The sequence below is a fragment of the Sorex araneus genome, chromosome 4 (assembly GCF_027595985.1).
Source record: "Sorex araneus isolate mSorAra2 chromosome 4, mSorAra2.pri, whole genome shotgun sequence".
In the NCBI taxonomy this organism is placed as follows: Eukaryota; Metazoa; Chordata; class Mammalia; order Eulipotyphla; family Soricidae; genus Sorex; species Sorex araneus.
Genome location: NC_073305.1, coordinates 214,809,846 through 214,823,380, shown reverse-complemented (window position 1 = coordinate 214,823,380; position 13,535 = coordinate 214,809,846). Strand labels below are relative to the sequence as shown.

Here is a 13,535-nt window from a genome sequence, read left to right as displayed (position 1 = left end):
GGCCGTGGCCCGCCTTCCTGCGCTGCCCCTCACTCCTGACGCCGGCGAGTTGCCTGGCAGGCCCCCGGGGTGGGTGCTCCCGCGCCCCCACCCCCACCCCCAGCCCCGGCCTGCCACACGGCGGCCCCCCAGCAGACGGGGTGTGATGGGTTGAAGCGGCCTGTTCGGGTTGCAAGTTTTTGAAGGTTTTTTAATTTTCCGGTGGCGTCTGATGCCCGGATGATGAATGGGCAGAACAGACGAGTGGCTCGGGGACGGGAGCGGCATTAATCACCCGGGCCGCCCCGCCCCCCCGCCGTGTGAGTCACGGTGTCGCCTCTGGTCCCCCAGGAGTTCTACCAGGACGGCAACGGGCCCGAGAACGTGGGGATCTACAACCTCTCCAAGGGGGTCAACCGCTTCTGCCTGTCCAAGCCAGGTGAGGCCCGGGGGGGGGGGGGGGGGGCTGGCCGCGCCTTCTCGTGCCTTGACACGCTGCGCCAGGCCGCCCGTTCCTGCTCTGCCAACGCTGCTTGGCGCCTTGTCCCGCTTCTTTCCCCAGGGGCGGGGCAGGTGGTTTCGAGGCGGCCTCGGGGGCCCGGACCTCCCAGGGGACTCTGAGGGGAGATTGGTGTCCGCCTCTGCAGGGGGTGTGGGGAGGGGGCACACTCAGGCGCCCCGCAGCACGCGCCCCTCCCCCGAGCCTGGAGCAACCCTTCCCTGAGGGCCTTTCGGGCAGGCCCAGGCTCTCCGCCCCGTTTGGACCCTTCAGCGGGAGGAGTCGGACTGTGGTGCTCCGTAACCGGAGTCTCGAGCAGACTCGGTCCCCTAGAAAGTTCCCGTGGGTCTCACCGGAGGGACGCGCTTCCCTCTCCCGCCTCCCTCCTGGCAGCTGGGTGAGGTGTGGCGGGCGGGCGGGCAGGGGGGCGGGGCCCCTCTCCAAACGCGCTTCCCCGTGTCCCGCTGCAGGTGTGTACAAGGTCACCCCACGCTCCTGCCACCGGTTTGAGCAAGCGTTCTACACCTACGACACGTGAGCTGGTTGTGTGTGTGTGTGTGTGTGTGTGTGTGTGTGTGTGTGTTGGGGGGGGTTTAGAGTGACAGTGTGGGCTTCTGCTGCGGAGAGCAGTGCGGGTTTGTTTGTCCCGGAGGAGCTGACGTCTGGCGTCACGAGGGTTCCCAGGCAGGGACCCTAGGGCAGGGCCAGCCCACCGGGGCGGGGCAGCGGAGCTCCTCCCGAGAGAGACGCCCTGAGCTCAGGGGACTGTCTCTGAAGTGGTGTTGGTTGCGTGGTGGGTCCGGGCAGACGTGGGGAAGGATGACGGGCGTGTGGAGAAACCCTCCCAGGAGCAGCCGGTGACCGTTCACCCTGCTGCCAGATACACGCCTTGTTTAGAGGGTCTCGGCTTAGGGAAGGTCCCGTCACCCCTCCGACTCTGCCCTGCCCCGGTCCAGTCCCAATCAGGGCTGGACGCTGCGGTTAGCCCGACCTGCTAAGCAGACGCGACGGTGTCTGTGTCCTGGGCTCACGTGACCGGGCGGACCCTGGTGCTGACTGCCTGTTCTCGCCAGCGTTGCCTAGATGCCCCTTCTGCGGAGCCCCCACCTGGGCCGCTCTGCAGGGTCGGGCCTTACCTGCCCCGGTGCCCGTAGCCAGGCTCCACGTCGTGGCTTCAGTGGAGCCTTCGAGGGGTCTCAGCCCTCGCGGGTGGGAGACGGTCCAGGCTTCAGGCCTGCCTCGGTTACTTTCCTGGGGCTGGGGGCTTCGCTGGGCCCCACCCGACAGTGCTCCGGGCTGACTCCCGGCTCTTCGCTCAGGGATCACTCCTGCAGGAGCTCGGGGGGCCCCGTGGGGTGCTGGGGATAGAGGGTGGGGCGGCGGCTGGGGCAGGCCAGGCGCGCTGTCCCTGGTCCCCTCGCCCCCGCCCCTCGCTGGCCGCTGGGCAGAGAGCCGAGCCGAGGCCAGGCGCGCTCTGCCCCCCGAGAGTAGCCTTCCGCCGAGGCCCGTGCCTGCCGACGGCGCCATTCAGGCGGACGGCAGAGTCTTGGCATGATCCCGATCCCCAGACTGACATGCGGGGTCATGCCAGGGCCACATGGCAGTGGCCTGGGGCGGGTGCAGGAGGGGAGCAGCTGGGCGAGGCCTGCAGGTCTGATCCCCGTCGTCCGAGGTCCGGGGGAGCCTGACTCAGAGGAGCCGCCTCGTCCCGGACGGACGGCGCTTCCTCCCGGCGCCCGGGCCGTGACGTGCCGCGTCTCTGGCCTCTAGGTCCTCGCCCAGCATCCTGACGTTGACGGCCATCCGCCACCACGTCCTGGGCACCATCACCACCGACAAGATGATGGACGTCACCGTGACTATAAAGTGCGTCCCGGCCGCGTGCCGCGGTGGGCGGTGTGTGTGTGGGGGGCTCTGCTGACGGACCCACCGAAGGTCATCGCCGGTCTCTCCTGTCCATGGGCATGTGCCCGCGGCCTGACCCTGCTGCTGCCCGCTGGCCATCGGGCCCTCCCAGCCGCTGCCCCCTCCATCTCCTGAGTCAGTGGGAGTGCGGGCGCTCCCTTCCGTGGCGTCATTATGTTTTGGGGGTGCGGGGCTCACTCCTGGCTCTGTGCTCAGGGGTCACTGCCGGCCCCCCCCCTCCCGGGGAGAGGGGACAAGTTTCCAGATGGACACAGAGTCAGTGGGTGTCGCTCCCCCAGCCCGGCGCTGCCCGGGTGCCCTTCCCGGCACCAGTCCAGTCCTCATCGTCTTATCTGCTAGCGTTGTGGGAGGAGGCGGCTCTCGGGCCGTGCCCGGGGGTCCTGGGGCCACTCTGCAGGAACCCTCGCCCGCCCTGGGCTGAAGGGGTCAGTCCGTGCTCGGGCCCAGCAGTGCCAGGGACTCTGGGGTTCCCCGGGGCCCCACCCGCAGTGGTGGGGGGGCGAGGGCGGGGGGCTTGTGTGGCTGGAATCAGCCTGCACCCTGAGGCTGGTCCCGTCCCCCCGGCCCCCCCCCCCAGCACCCGCTTCCCGACAATCCCTCCGAGCCCGAGGACCCTCCCCCGAGGACCCTCCCCCGGTGGGAAGATTCCCAGAGGCCCCGGGTCACTCCGGGCTGCCCTCCGCTGCCCAGGTCGTCCATCGACAGCGAGCCCGCCCTGGTGCTGGGCCCCCTGAAGTCGGTGCAGGAGCTGCGGCGGGAGCAGCAGGTGGCGGAGATCGAGAGCCGCCGGCAGGAGCGGGAGAAGGGCAGCGAGGGGCCGGGTGAGGGCAGGACCAAGCCGCCCGCGCAGGAGGTGGTGGACGAGCTGCAGGGGCCCTTCTCCTACGACTTCTCCTACTGGGCCCGGTAAGCGGCCCCCCGCCCACCCGCCCGCCCGCGCCCCGCCCGCCCAGGCTGACCCTGCCGCCCGCAGGTCGGGAGAGAAGATCACCGTCACGCCCTCGTCCAAGGAGCTGCTCTTCTACCCGCCGTCCATGGAAGCCACCGTCAGCGGGGGTCAGTGCCCGCCGCACGGGGCACGGGGGCCGAGCGGAGGTGGGTGGGAGGGCTCGGGCAGCGGCCACTGCTCTCACGGCTTCCTCCCTCCGGGGGGGGCTGCGGCCAGTCCTCTCTCGGGGTGGGTCTCCCCGCCGCTCCCCGGGAGCCCAGGGCCGCTGGGCCTGATGGTGGCATTCGGGCCTGGCGGTGTTGGGGGTCCCTGGGGCTGTGCCTGGGGGCGCTGGGGCCTGTGCGTGACCAGAAGGGTCACACTCAGGGCCTCGCGTGGGCATGCTTTAGCCCCTGACCCTCTCAGTCCTCTCCCGGCCCTCAGGCCGCCTCTGACCCCCTGGACTCAGCCCCTCTCAGTCCCCCCGACCCCCTGGACTCAGCCCCTCTTAGTCCTCTCCCAGCCCCCTGGACTCAGCCCCTCTCAGTCCCCCCGGACCCTGGCCCAGCCCCTCTCAGTCCCACCAACCCCCTGGGCTCAGCCCCTCAGTCCCCGGCCCCTGGCTCAGCCCCCGTGCCGTGCCCGCGCAGAGAGCTGCCCCGGGAAGCTGATCGAGATCCACGGCAAGGCGGGGCTGTTCCTGGAGGGCCAGGTGCGGCCGGAGCTGGAGGGGGTGGAGATCGTCATCAGCGAGAAGGGCGCCAGCACGCCGCTCATCACCGTCTTCACGGACGACAAAGGGGCCTACAGGTGGGGCGCCGCGGCGGGGGGCCCAGGGGTGCCCGGGGTGGTCGGGGTGTCCGTCAGAGCGGGGCCGCTGAGCGCCTGCCCCTCCCTGCAGCGTGGGGCCCCTGCACAGTGAGCTGGAGTACACGGTGTCCTCGCAGAAGGAGGGCTACGTGCTCACGGCCGTGGAGGGCACCGTGGGCGACTTCAAGGCCTACGCCTTGGCCGGCGTGAGCTTCGAGGTGAGACTCCGAGCCCCCTGGCCGGCCCACAGCCGTCGGCTGCAGTTACAGAGGGATGGTGGGGGGGGGGGGGGCGGGGAAACACACGCAGAGAAGTGCAATTTGGCTATTCCAGCCCAGAGCACTGTCGGGAGAGCCCGGGCACGTCCTGGAGTTTCCTCGGCCTCCCACTGGCTGATCCCTTTCCAGACAGGTTGGCCGCCAGTGAGTTGGCATTTGGGACGGTGGGGGCAGCGTTGGGGCCACGCCCAGCAGAGCTCAGGGGCCACTCTCGAGGTGCTGGGTCACCAAGCGTGCTGGGCCTTGAAGCCCCAGCCGGGACGCAGCCCAGCTCAGAGCCTCGTAGCGGGGGGTCGCGGGAGGCTCTTGTTTGCGTGAGGCCTTCGCCCTCTGCATCGTCCTGGAGCCCAGCTGGCCTCAGCTCGCTCTTGGCCTTCCGGCACTTCCTGGCTGGCTGGGCCGTCGGGGTCAGGACTGGGGCCTGGGGGTGCTGGCGGGGGCGGGGGGGCCGGGAGCTGGTTGCTAACCCCCGTGCCGTGGTCGAGACCCTACGAAATGGCTTTTGGGCTTGAGGTTTGGGCCAGAGCTGCAAGCCCGTGGGCTCCCCCAGCTTGTTGCTGGGTCACTCTGGCGGGGCGGGGGTGGGGCTCGGCCTCGTGCCCGCAGACGCTGGCTCCAGCCTGTGGCCCCTCTCCTGCCGTCGGGGACAGACCCTGTTCTCGGCTCTTGCCCTTGTGGGGGCCCCGAGCTCCTCGAGTGCATCTCGACAGACGGAGGAAGACAGTGACGGTGTCTGTCCAGGCCGGCCTTGAAGTTCTTGGGCCAAGGAGGGCTATGGTGTGGGGTCCTTTAGACAGACGGACGGACAGACAGACAAACTCTCTCTGAAGGAGGGACTGAAGTGCCTGTCTCAGGGTCCCCAGCTCGCCGTGCTCCCCACTCCCCCGGCGGGGCCGAGACAGCCCTGCAGGCCCCCCGCATGCCTGCCGCTGCCCCGCCCACCTGTCCCCGTGTCCCCCCGCCCCAGATCAAAGCTGAGGATGACCAGCCGCTCCCCGGGGTGCTCCTGTCCCTGAGTGGCGGAGTGTTCCGGTCCAACCTCCTGACGCAGGACAACGGCATCCTCACCTTCTCCAACCTGGTGAGGCGTCCTCAGCTCCCGGCGGCCGGGGAGGGGCGGGGGGGCGCCCTGCATGGGGGTGGCGTGGGACACCCCGCTGAGTGCCAGAAGGTTCCGGGCATGGAGGGGGGCCCTGCACCGAGTGTTGGCCGGGGTCTAATGCTGCGGTCCGTGTTCCCGGGCCACCAGCCGGGGCTTCTCAATGAGGCTCAGGCATCGCCGCGCCCCCTCCCCCTCCCCCACCTCATCGCCATGCCCCCCTCGTTTCCCCCCCCAGCTTCCCTCGCGGCTGCATCTGTGGCTCCTGGTGTGGGGTCTGGTGCAGGGCTTGGCTTCCCTCTCCCCCGAGCCCCAAGGCCTTTGTCGTGGGGTTGTCTCCCTGTGGGTGTCCCCGGGGGACCCGCCCGTGCCCGCCTGTTTCCTTCTGGGCCGCTGCAGGCCGGTGGCTCGGCCTCGCCCAGCCCCCGATAGAACCCAGACCCAGGAACCTTTGAACCATGGCCGGGGTCTCGGGTGGCCTGGTGTGCGTGTACATATGCGTGTGTGTACACATGGTGTGCACGCGTACGTGTGTGTTTGTGTGTGTATGTGTGCGTGTGTGTGCCCAGCGTGTGTGTATGTGTGCCCAGCATGTGTGTGTGCTTGTGTGTGTGTGTCTGTGTGCATGTGTGTGCGTGTGTGTACACGCGGCTCACCCCGCTCGCCCCGCAGAGCCCGGGCCAGTACTACTTCAAGCCCATGATGAAGGAGTTCCGCTTCGAGCCCTCCTCGCAGATGATCGAGGTGCACGAGGGCCAGAACCTGCGCATCACCGTCACCGGCTACCGCACGGCCTACAGGTGAGCGACAGCCAGGCCCCTGCCACGCGCACCTCACGCCGGCCGCTCGCCGGCGCCCCCTGGTGACGCTGGCCCAGAGCCTGGCCGGGCGCTGCAGGTGTCTCCTTTTCAGTTTTACTATGTTTTGTGGGGTGGAGGTTGGGTCTCACACCTGCCTGTGCTGAATCCTGGTTGACTCCTGGCTCTGTGCTCAGGGGACCCTACGGGAGCCGGGTGCAAGGCGCCTGCCCTACCCGCTATACCATAGCCCCCGGAAAAGAGGTGGGGAAGAATTTACTTTTTTTTTTTTCTTTTTGGGTCACACCCGGCGATGCTCAGGGGTTACTCCTGGCTCTGCACTCAGGAATCACCCCTGGTGGTGCTCGGGGGACCCTAGGGGATGCTGGGAATCAAACCCGGGTGGGCCGCATGCAAGGCAAACGCCCTCCCCACTGTGCTATCGCTGCAGCCCCCGGATTTCCTTCTTTAGAGGGAGGAAACGTGTTCACCGGGTTAAAGCTTCCCTGCACCCCCGAGGTGTGGCGTGTGTAAGGTGAGGAAGTTTCTTGCCTCTCCGTCTCTCCGGTCGCCTGTTCTGGGTGTGTCTGGACTAGACCAGAGAGAGTTTGTTCCAAGGCCCGTATTGAGTGGCGTGAATTACGTCGGTTCGTGCCCACGACTCCACCTGGGTAATGTCACATGTACTCAGGAGTCCTCGAGGTGAAAGTTGGATGACTCAGGAGTGGATTTTAGAACAATGAGCCGTTTCCCGCTGAATGTGTGGGATGGAAGAGGAAGGGGTTTATTTTCCGTTTCTCGAATGCTTCACTATTTTAAGATGAAGCTGAGTGGAAATCAAGCGGAATAAAATAAAGTTTCGCCCCTCTTATTTTGATTTTTTTTTTTTAAACTCACCCCCGGAACTTTCCGCCTAAGGACTGAGAAAGAAATCAGGCCCCGGGCCTGGGTCCCCCCTGCCCGCCCTCCTCACGCCCCGTGTCCCTCTGCGCCCCCAGCTGCTACGGCACCGTGTCGTCCCTGAACGGGGAGCCGGAGCAGGGCGTGGCCGTGGAGGCCGCGGGCCAGGGCGACTGCAGCATCTACGGGGAGGACACGGCGACCGACGAGGAGGGCCGGTTCCGGCTGCGCGGCCTGCTGGTGAGTCTGCGGCGCCGGGCTGGGGGGTCCCGGGCCACGGGTTCCCCCGAGACCGCCGGGAGCGGCCGACACAGCCGCCCTCGGGCTGGCGCTGGCTGGGCCGGGCGCTGGCAGGCGGCCCTTACGCAGGGAAGACGGGGGCGGCGGGCCACGGCCGGGTGTGCGGGGGGGTGCCCTGGGGAAGCGGGGCTGCCTCCCAGCCGCTCGGCGTCCGGACCTGGGAGAGTCAAACCCAAGTTTCCACGAGAACAGCCGATGGTTAGATGCGGGCAGATCAAACTCATATCCCTCGGGCCACGTCCTGATGTCAGTGGGGGGACCACACGGGCCGCCTGCCCCCGCTCTACCCGTCTCCCCTCACCCTGCCCAGAGCATGACCCTGTGTTTGAAAGGCCCACTGTGGGGACGGGCGGGCCACAAGTGTGGTTTTGACCGCCAGGTTGCAGTCTCCGGTTTAGGAGGCGCGTCCCCTCAGGAGGCCCGGGGCACCGAGGGGGGGGGCGGCACCTGGGGGGAGGCACCGGGTACGTGGGGCTCCCCACCAGAGAAGTGGCTCTGGGTCTGTTTGCAGCCAGGATGCGTCTACCACGTGCAGCTCAAGGCCGAGGGCAACGACCACATTGAGCGGGCCCTGCCCCACCACCGGGTCATTTCGGTAAGGCCAGGCCCCGACCCAGCGCCTCCACCCTCTGACTCTCACCCCGACCCAGCTGCCTCCACCTCTGACTCTCACCCTGACCCAGCTGCCTCCACCTCTGACTCTCACCCTGACCCAGCTGCTTCCACCCTCTGACTCTCACCCTGACCCAGCTGCCTCCACTCTCTGACTCTCACCCTGACCCAGCTGCCTCCACTCTGACTCTCACCCTGACCCAGTGCCTCCACCCTCTGACTCTCACCCTGACCCAGCTGCTTCCACCCTCTGACTCTCACCCTGACCCAGCTGCCTCCACTCTCTGACTCTCACCCTGACCCAGCTGCCTCCACTCTTTGACTCTCATCCTGACCCAGTGCCTCCACCCTCTGACTCTCACCCTGACCCAGGTGCCTCCACTCTTTGACTCTCACCCTGACCCAGTGCCTCCACCCTCTGAATCTCACCCTGACCCAGCTGCCTCCATCCTTTGACTCTCACCCTGACCCAGCTGCCTCCACTCTTTGACTCTCACCCTGACCCAGCTGCCTCCACTCTTTGACTCTCACCCTGACCCAGCTGCCTCCCCCCTCTGACTCTCACCTGACCCAGCTGCCTCCACCTCTGACTCTCACCCTGACCCAGCTGCCTCCACCCTTTGACTCTCACCCTGACCCAGCTGCCTCCACTCTTTGACTCTCACCCTGACCCAGCTGCCTCCACTCTTTGACTCTCACCCTGACCCAGCTGCCTCCACTCTTTGACTCTCACCCTGACCCAGCTGCCTCCACTCTCTGACTGTGGGGGCGGGAGGGCCCGGCAGGCGCTGGGTGGAGAAAGGCCCTTCTGGGCATCTCCGTGCACCCGGCGCCTTGGCAGTAGTGGCAGCTGCTGCGTTTTAACGTTTCCTGGCTCCCGGCCGCCGTGCTCCAGGCCACTCCTGGCAGGTCCCCGCGACCCCGGCCGCGCTGTGGCGAGGGTCTCGGCACGTCTAACAGGTCCACACATCACGAGGCAGAGGGGGGTAGAGACTCGGGCGGCCGGGTGCTGGCGGCCAGGGCTGGTTCAGGGTGGGAGCGAGGGCTTCTGGGAAAGCTCCCGGCGCCCCTCCCCCCAGCACCGACGCCTCTCCCCCCCTCAGCACGACGCCCCTCCCCCCAGGTCGGGAACAACGACATCGACGACATCAACATCATCGTGTTCCGCCAGATCAACCAGTTCGACTTGAGTGGGAACGTGATCACGCCCTCCGAATACCTGCCCACGCTCTGGGTGAGACCCCCGCCCGCAGGCTCCTCCCACGGGCCGCCGGGGGCTCCAGAGACTTCCCGGGGTCGCGTCCGGCTGCGGATCTGGTGCTGCGTCTGGCCCAGGTGGCCGAGGGGCGCACGCTCCTTGGCCCGGCGGGTCGGTCTCCCCCGAGCGTCGGTGTTTCCAAAGAGCCCCCCCGCCCCCCCACCCCCCGAGAGCCCCCGGGCAGGTCTGAGGTGGGGGCGTCTCCCCAGCGCGTCTGTCCCCTGCGCAGGTGAAGCTGTACCGGAGCGAGAACCTCGACAGCCCCGTGCAGACCCTGGCCCTGGGCCAGTCGCTCTTCTTCCACTTCCCGCCGCTGCCGCGTGATGGCCAGGTGAGCCCCCCGCCCGCCGCTGCTCCCCCTCCTCCCCTCCTCCCTCCTCCCTCCTCCCCAGCTGCTTTCTCTTCTTCTCCCCCTCCTCTCCTCCTCTTCCCCCTCCCTCTCCTTCTCTTCCTCCTCCTGCTTTACCTCCTCCTCCCTCTCTTCCCCCTCTTCCTCCTCCTCTTCCCCCCTCCTCCTCCTCTTCCTCCTCCTCTTCCCCCCTCCTCCTCCTCTTCCTCCTCCTCTTCCCCCCTCCTCCTCCTGCCTCTCCTCCTGCCTCTCCTCCTTCCTCCTCTTCCCCTTCCTCCTCTTCCCCTTCCTCCTCTTCCCCTTCCTCTTCCCCTCCCTCTCCTTCTCTTCCTCCTCCGGCTTCATCTCCTTCTCTTCTCTCCCTCCTCCTCTTCCCCCTCCTCCTCTTTCCCCTTTCTCCTCCTTCTCCCCCCACCTCCTCCCCCCTCCCTGACGCTTCTGTGGCAGTGGCAGTGTCTGCCCCGGCGCCCAGCGGGCCGAGGCTGTTTCAGGATCGACCCTGGTTCTGTTTCTGCCTTCCTGGCCCGAGACCCGGGGGAGGCGGACAGGATGAGGCGGATCTGACGTCCGTATGGGGTCGCTTAGCAGGGATGGAGCCGTCCCGGGGCGGTCAGAGAGTGAGGCGGGCTGGGAGGGGGGTCGTCCACGGTGTCCCTGGGAGCGGCTTAGCCGGGGGGGGGGGGGGGGGGGGAGGCTGAGGGTCGCTGGGGCCCCTGCAGGCCGTGTGGGCTCACTGTGGCCTTTGTCAGGCACCGGCTCAGAGCTCAGCACGGGGCGGGGACCCCTGGAGCCGGAACCAGCCAGCTCGGGGGTGCTTCGGCTTTGTCCCGGCCAGGCCAGCTCCCTGTGGGTGGAGCGTGTCCCTGCGTGTGCCCGGCCCCTATCAGCGGCCCCCGAGAGCCTTGGGGGCACCCTCGGAGCACCGCGTGGCTGTGGCTGATGCCCCCCAGAGGCCGGGGGGTAGACACGGTGGCTCTGCCCCGGGGCCCTCCTGTGCGCGTGTGAGGGGGGTGCAGCTGACAGGCCCCCCGCATGCCCTGAGGGAACAGGAGCCTAGGCGAGGTCTCTGGTGGGTCGGGCCGGAACCAGAACTGGCCGGGGTGGAAGCTCTCACACGGCAGAGGCAGGTCCCGTCCCGGGGTGGGCCGGGAGCCCGAGACATGTCCCGGGGGACTCGCTGGAAAGGCGCTTGGCTCTGGGCATCGGGGCGGGGGGCCCTGAAGGAAGTAGCAGGGGGGTGGGCGCTGGGCAGGCCAGATGGAGGGGCTGCTGCTCGGAAGACAGGGCAGCGTTTCTTTTTTTTCTCTTTTGGGGTCACACCCAGCGATGCTCAGGGGTTGCTCCTGGCGGTGCTCAGGGGACCCGAGGGGATGCTGGGGATTAAGCCCGGTCGGCCCCATGGCTAGCAGATGCCCTCCCCACTGTGCTGTCGCTCCGGCCTGTAGCGGGGGGTTCCTGATCCTCGCTGGAGTGGTCTCTGAGCCAGGCCTGGAGGAACCCCCGAGCACAGAGTCGTGTCCCCCAAAAATAAAACCAAGAATGAGATAAACAGCCAAGTGGGAGCGTGCCCTGGGCCGAGCCCTGCGCCGGGCGCGTGTGCGGAGGCCCCGGGAGCACTCAGTCGCCACGGGCAGCGCGGCCTGGGAGAGCCCAGCGTGGCCAGCCCAGGGGGAGGCAGCCCGCGGCCACCTTACACCTCCCTGGTGGCGCGGCTGGGACCGGTGGGCACTGGCAGACCCAGTCAGGGGGACGTTGCCCGCCCGTGTGCCGGCGAAGGCCCGGCAGGCGCGAGGAAAATGCCATCTTGGCTCGGAGGCAACCGAGGGAGCAGGCAGAGTGGGGGGGGGCTGGTGGCTGTGTCAGGGGAGCCGGGGTGCCCCCGGAGAGCCGTGGGTCACGGGAGAGGCCACCGGGCCCCGCCCTGGGCACGGACCCTGGCACCGGCCGCCCCCGATGACCGGAGCTTCTTGCCCGCGCAGAACTACGTGGTGCTGCTGGACTCCACGCTGCCCCGCTCGCAGTTCGACTACGCCCTGCCCCAGGTCTCCTTCGCGGCCGTGGGCTACCAGAAGCACATCACGCTGGTGTTCAGCCCCACGGTGAGGGCGCCCGGGGCCCAGGGGTGTCGTGGGGGGGCGCCCGGAGCCCAGGGGGTGTCTCAGGGGGTGTCGTGGGGGGCGCCCGGAGCCCGGGGGTGTCGCTGTTTCCGTGGCCGCGGGCTGGGGGGCGGGAGCGTCCCCTTTCTGCTGTCCTGCTCGGGACGCGCCCCAGGTTGCTGCTGCTTAGGGACCCCGGGTGTCCCCGGGACGGCCGACGGCTGACCCGGGGTGTCCCTTGGCCTTCCAGCGGCGGCTCCCCGAGCAGGACATCGCCCAGGGCTCCTACATCGCGCTGCCCCTCACGCTGCTCGTGCTGCTGGCCGGCTACAACCACGAGAAGGTAGGGCCGGGGTCCGGGCTGGGGGCCGGGGGCGCTTGGAGACCGTCGGTCGGGGAAGGCGCCTCGGACAGCTCAGACTCAGTTGGGCAGAGCCTGCCCCGCCCGCGCACCCACTCACTGTCCCCCCGTGTCCCCCCTTCCAGCTCATCCCCTTCCTGCTGCAGCTGACCAGCCGGCTGCAGGGGGTTCGAGCCCTCGGCCAGGCGGCCTCCGACGGCGGGGGCCCCGAAGACGCCAAGAGACAGGCCAAGAAACAGAAGACCAGGCGGACGTGAGGGGCGGGGGCCGCGGCCGTCCCCCTGCCTGGGACTCCCCTGGCCCTCTCGGCCCGGCCGCCGCCGCGGTGCAGTGACCGGCCCCTCCTGTCACTCTGCTGAGCACAGTTTGTTCTGGGAGTCGAAGATAATTTATTCTTATTCTTATTGTTATTTGATGGGTTTTTGCGAAGAGAACGGCAGCGTGCGCCTCTGGCGTTTGTCTGCGTGTGGGGAGGCGGCCCTGGCGGACTTGCCCCATCCATCCATCGGTCCGTCCGTCCGTCCGTCAGTGACCTTTGTGTCCGAGTCCCTGGCAGGCAGGACTGCACGTGCGCCGCCGTCTCCCCTGGGCGGGTGTGAGGGCCGGCGGGGGGCAATAAAGCCCCTTGTCCACGTGCGAGTCCTCACGAGTCTTTCCTGGGCGTGGGCGGGCGGGTGGCCCGAGGCAGGAGACGCCCCCCGCAGAGATGGCCAGGGCCTGTCCCCTGGCCTGGCCGTCCGCCGCAGGGACGGTGGGACTGGGGTGGAGGGGAGCCCCCCTCTGGCCCCTGTGACCCCGGTGGTGCACAATACGCTCAGGGTCTCCTGCTGGGACGAGAGTCGGTGGTCTCAAGGAACAAGGCATTTTGGGGTCTTGGGACGTGACTCCAAGGGCCGGAGCGTGTGCTTTGCATGGAGCAGGCCCAGATCCGGTCTCCGGCTCCACGGGGGCCGCGGTCACACACACACCCTCCCCTGCACCCCCACAGCACCGCCGCAGGGGGTGGGCAGGAACAGAAAAACCCACACCCGCACTTTGGCCCGAGCGAATGCCTCTGAGCCGGGTGGAGGCCCCTCTAGACCCCACATCTCTAGACCCCGCTGAGCCGCCGAGGGAGGGCCACAGGCCCCCCACCCTTTGGGACCGGGACTGGGGCGTGCAGATGACTGAGTTCAGGGACGGGACGGCGTCCTGGTGGTGGGTGGGTCAGGGGAGAGGCGACCCCCTGGCGGGTGGAGGCGATCAAGGGCAGAACCGGAGAGCTTCCTGGTGGAGGGAACGGACCCTGCTGGTGGGCTTCAGAAGCTTCTGGAGACTTGTGGCACTGAGTCTGCAGAAAGCGG

General features: G+C 68.3%; 1 protein-coding gene across 1 annotated transcript in view; it reads left to right on the top strand.

Moving 5' to 3' along the window:
- Positions 1-12,826, top strand: part of LOC101537180 (BOS complex subunit NOMO1) — a 32,966-nt gene extending 20,140 nt beyond the window's left edge. Inside the window, exons 16-31 of the mRNA XM_055136401.1 lie at positions 331-418; positions 949-1,012; positions 2,249-2,344; positions 3,095-3,310; positions 3,378-3,460; positions 3,983-4,142; positions 4,234-4,360; positions 5,388-5,501; positions 6,192-6,319; positions 7,315-7,456; positions 8,028-8,111; positions 9,252-9,362; positions 9,616-9,717; positions 11,715-11,834; positions 12,082-12,174; positions 12,318-12,826. Of these exons, the coding sequence (XP_054992376.1) occupies positions 331-418; positions 949-1,012; positions 2,249-2,344; positions 3,095-3,310; positions 3,378-3,460; positions 3,983-4,142; positions 4,234-4,360; positions 5,388-5,501; positions 6,192-6,319; positions 7,315-7,456; positions 8,028-8,111; positions 9,252-9,362; positions 9,616-9,717; positions 11,715-11,834; positions 12,082-12,174; positions 12,318-12,449 (1,860 nt within the window). The 3' untranslated portion in view covers positions 12,450-12,826. The remainder of the gene's footprint in view (positions 1-330; positions 419-948; positions 1,013-2,248; positions 2,345-3,094; positions 3,311-3,377; positions 3,461-3,982; positions 4,143-4,233; positions 4,361-5,387; positions 5,502-6,191; positions 6,320-7,314; positions 7,457-8,027; positions 8,112-9,251; positions 9,363-9,615; positions 9,718-11,714; positions 11,835-12,081; positions 12,175-12,317) is intronic.
- Positions 12,827-13,535: the final 709 nt, after the last annotated feature.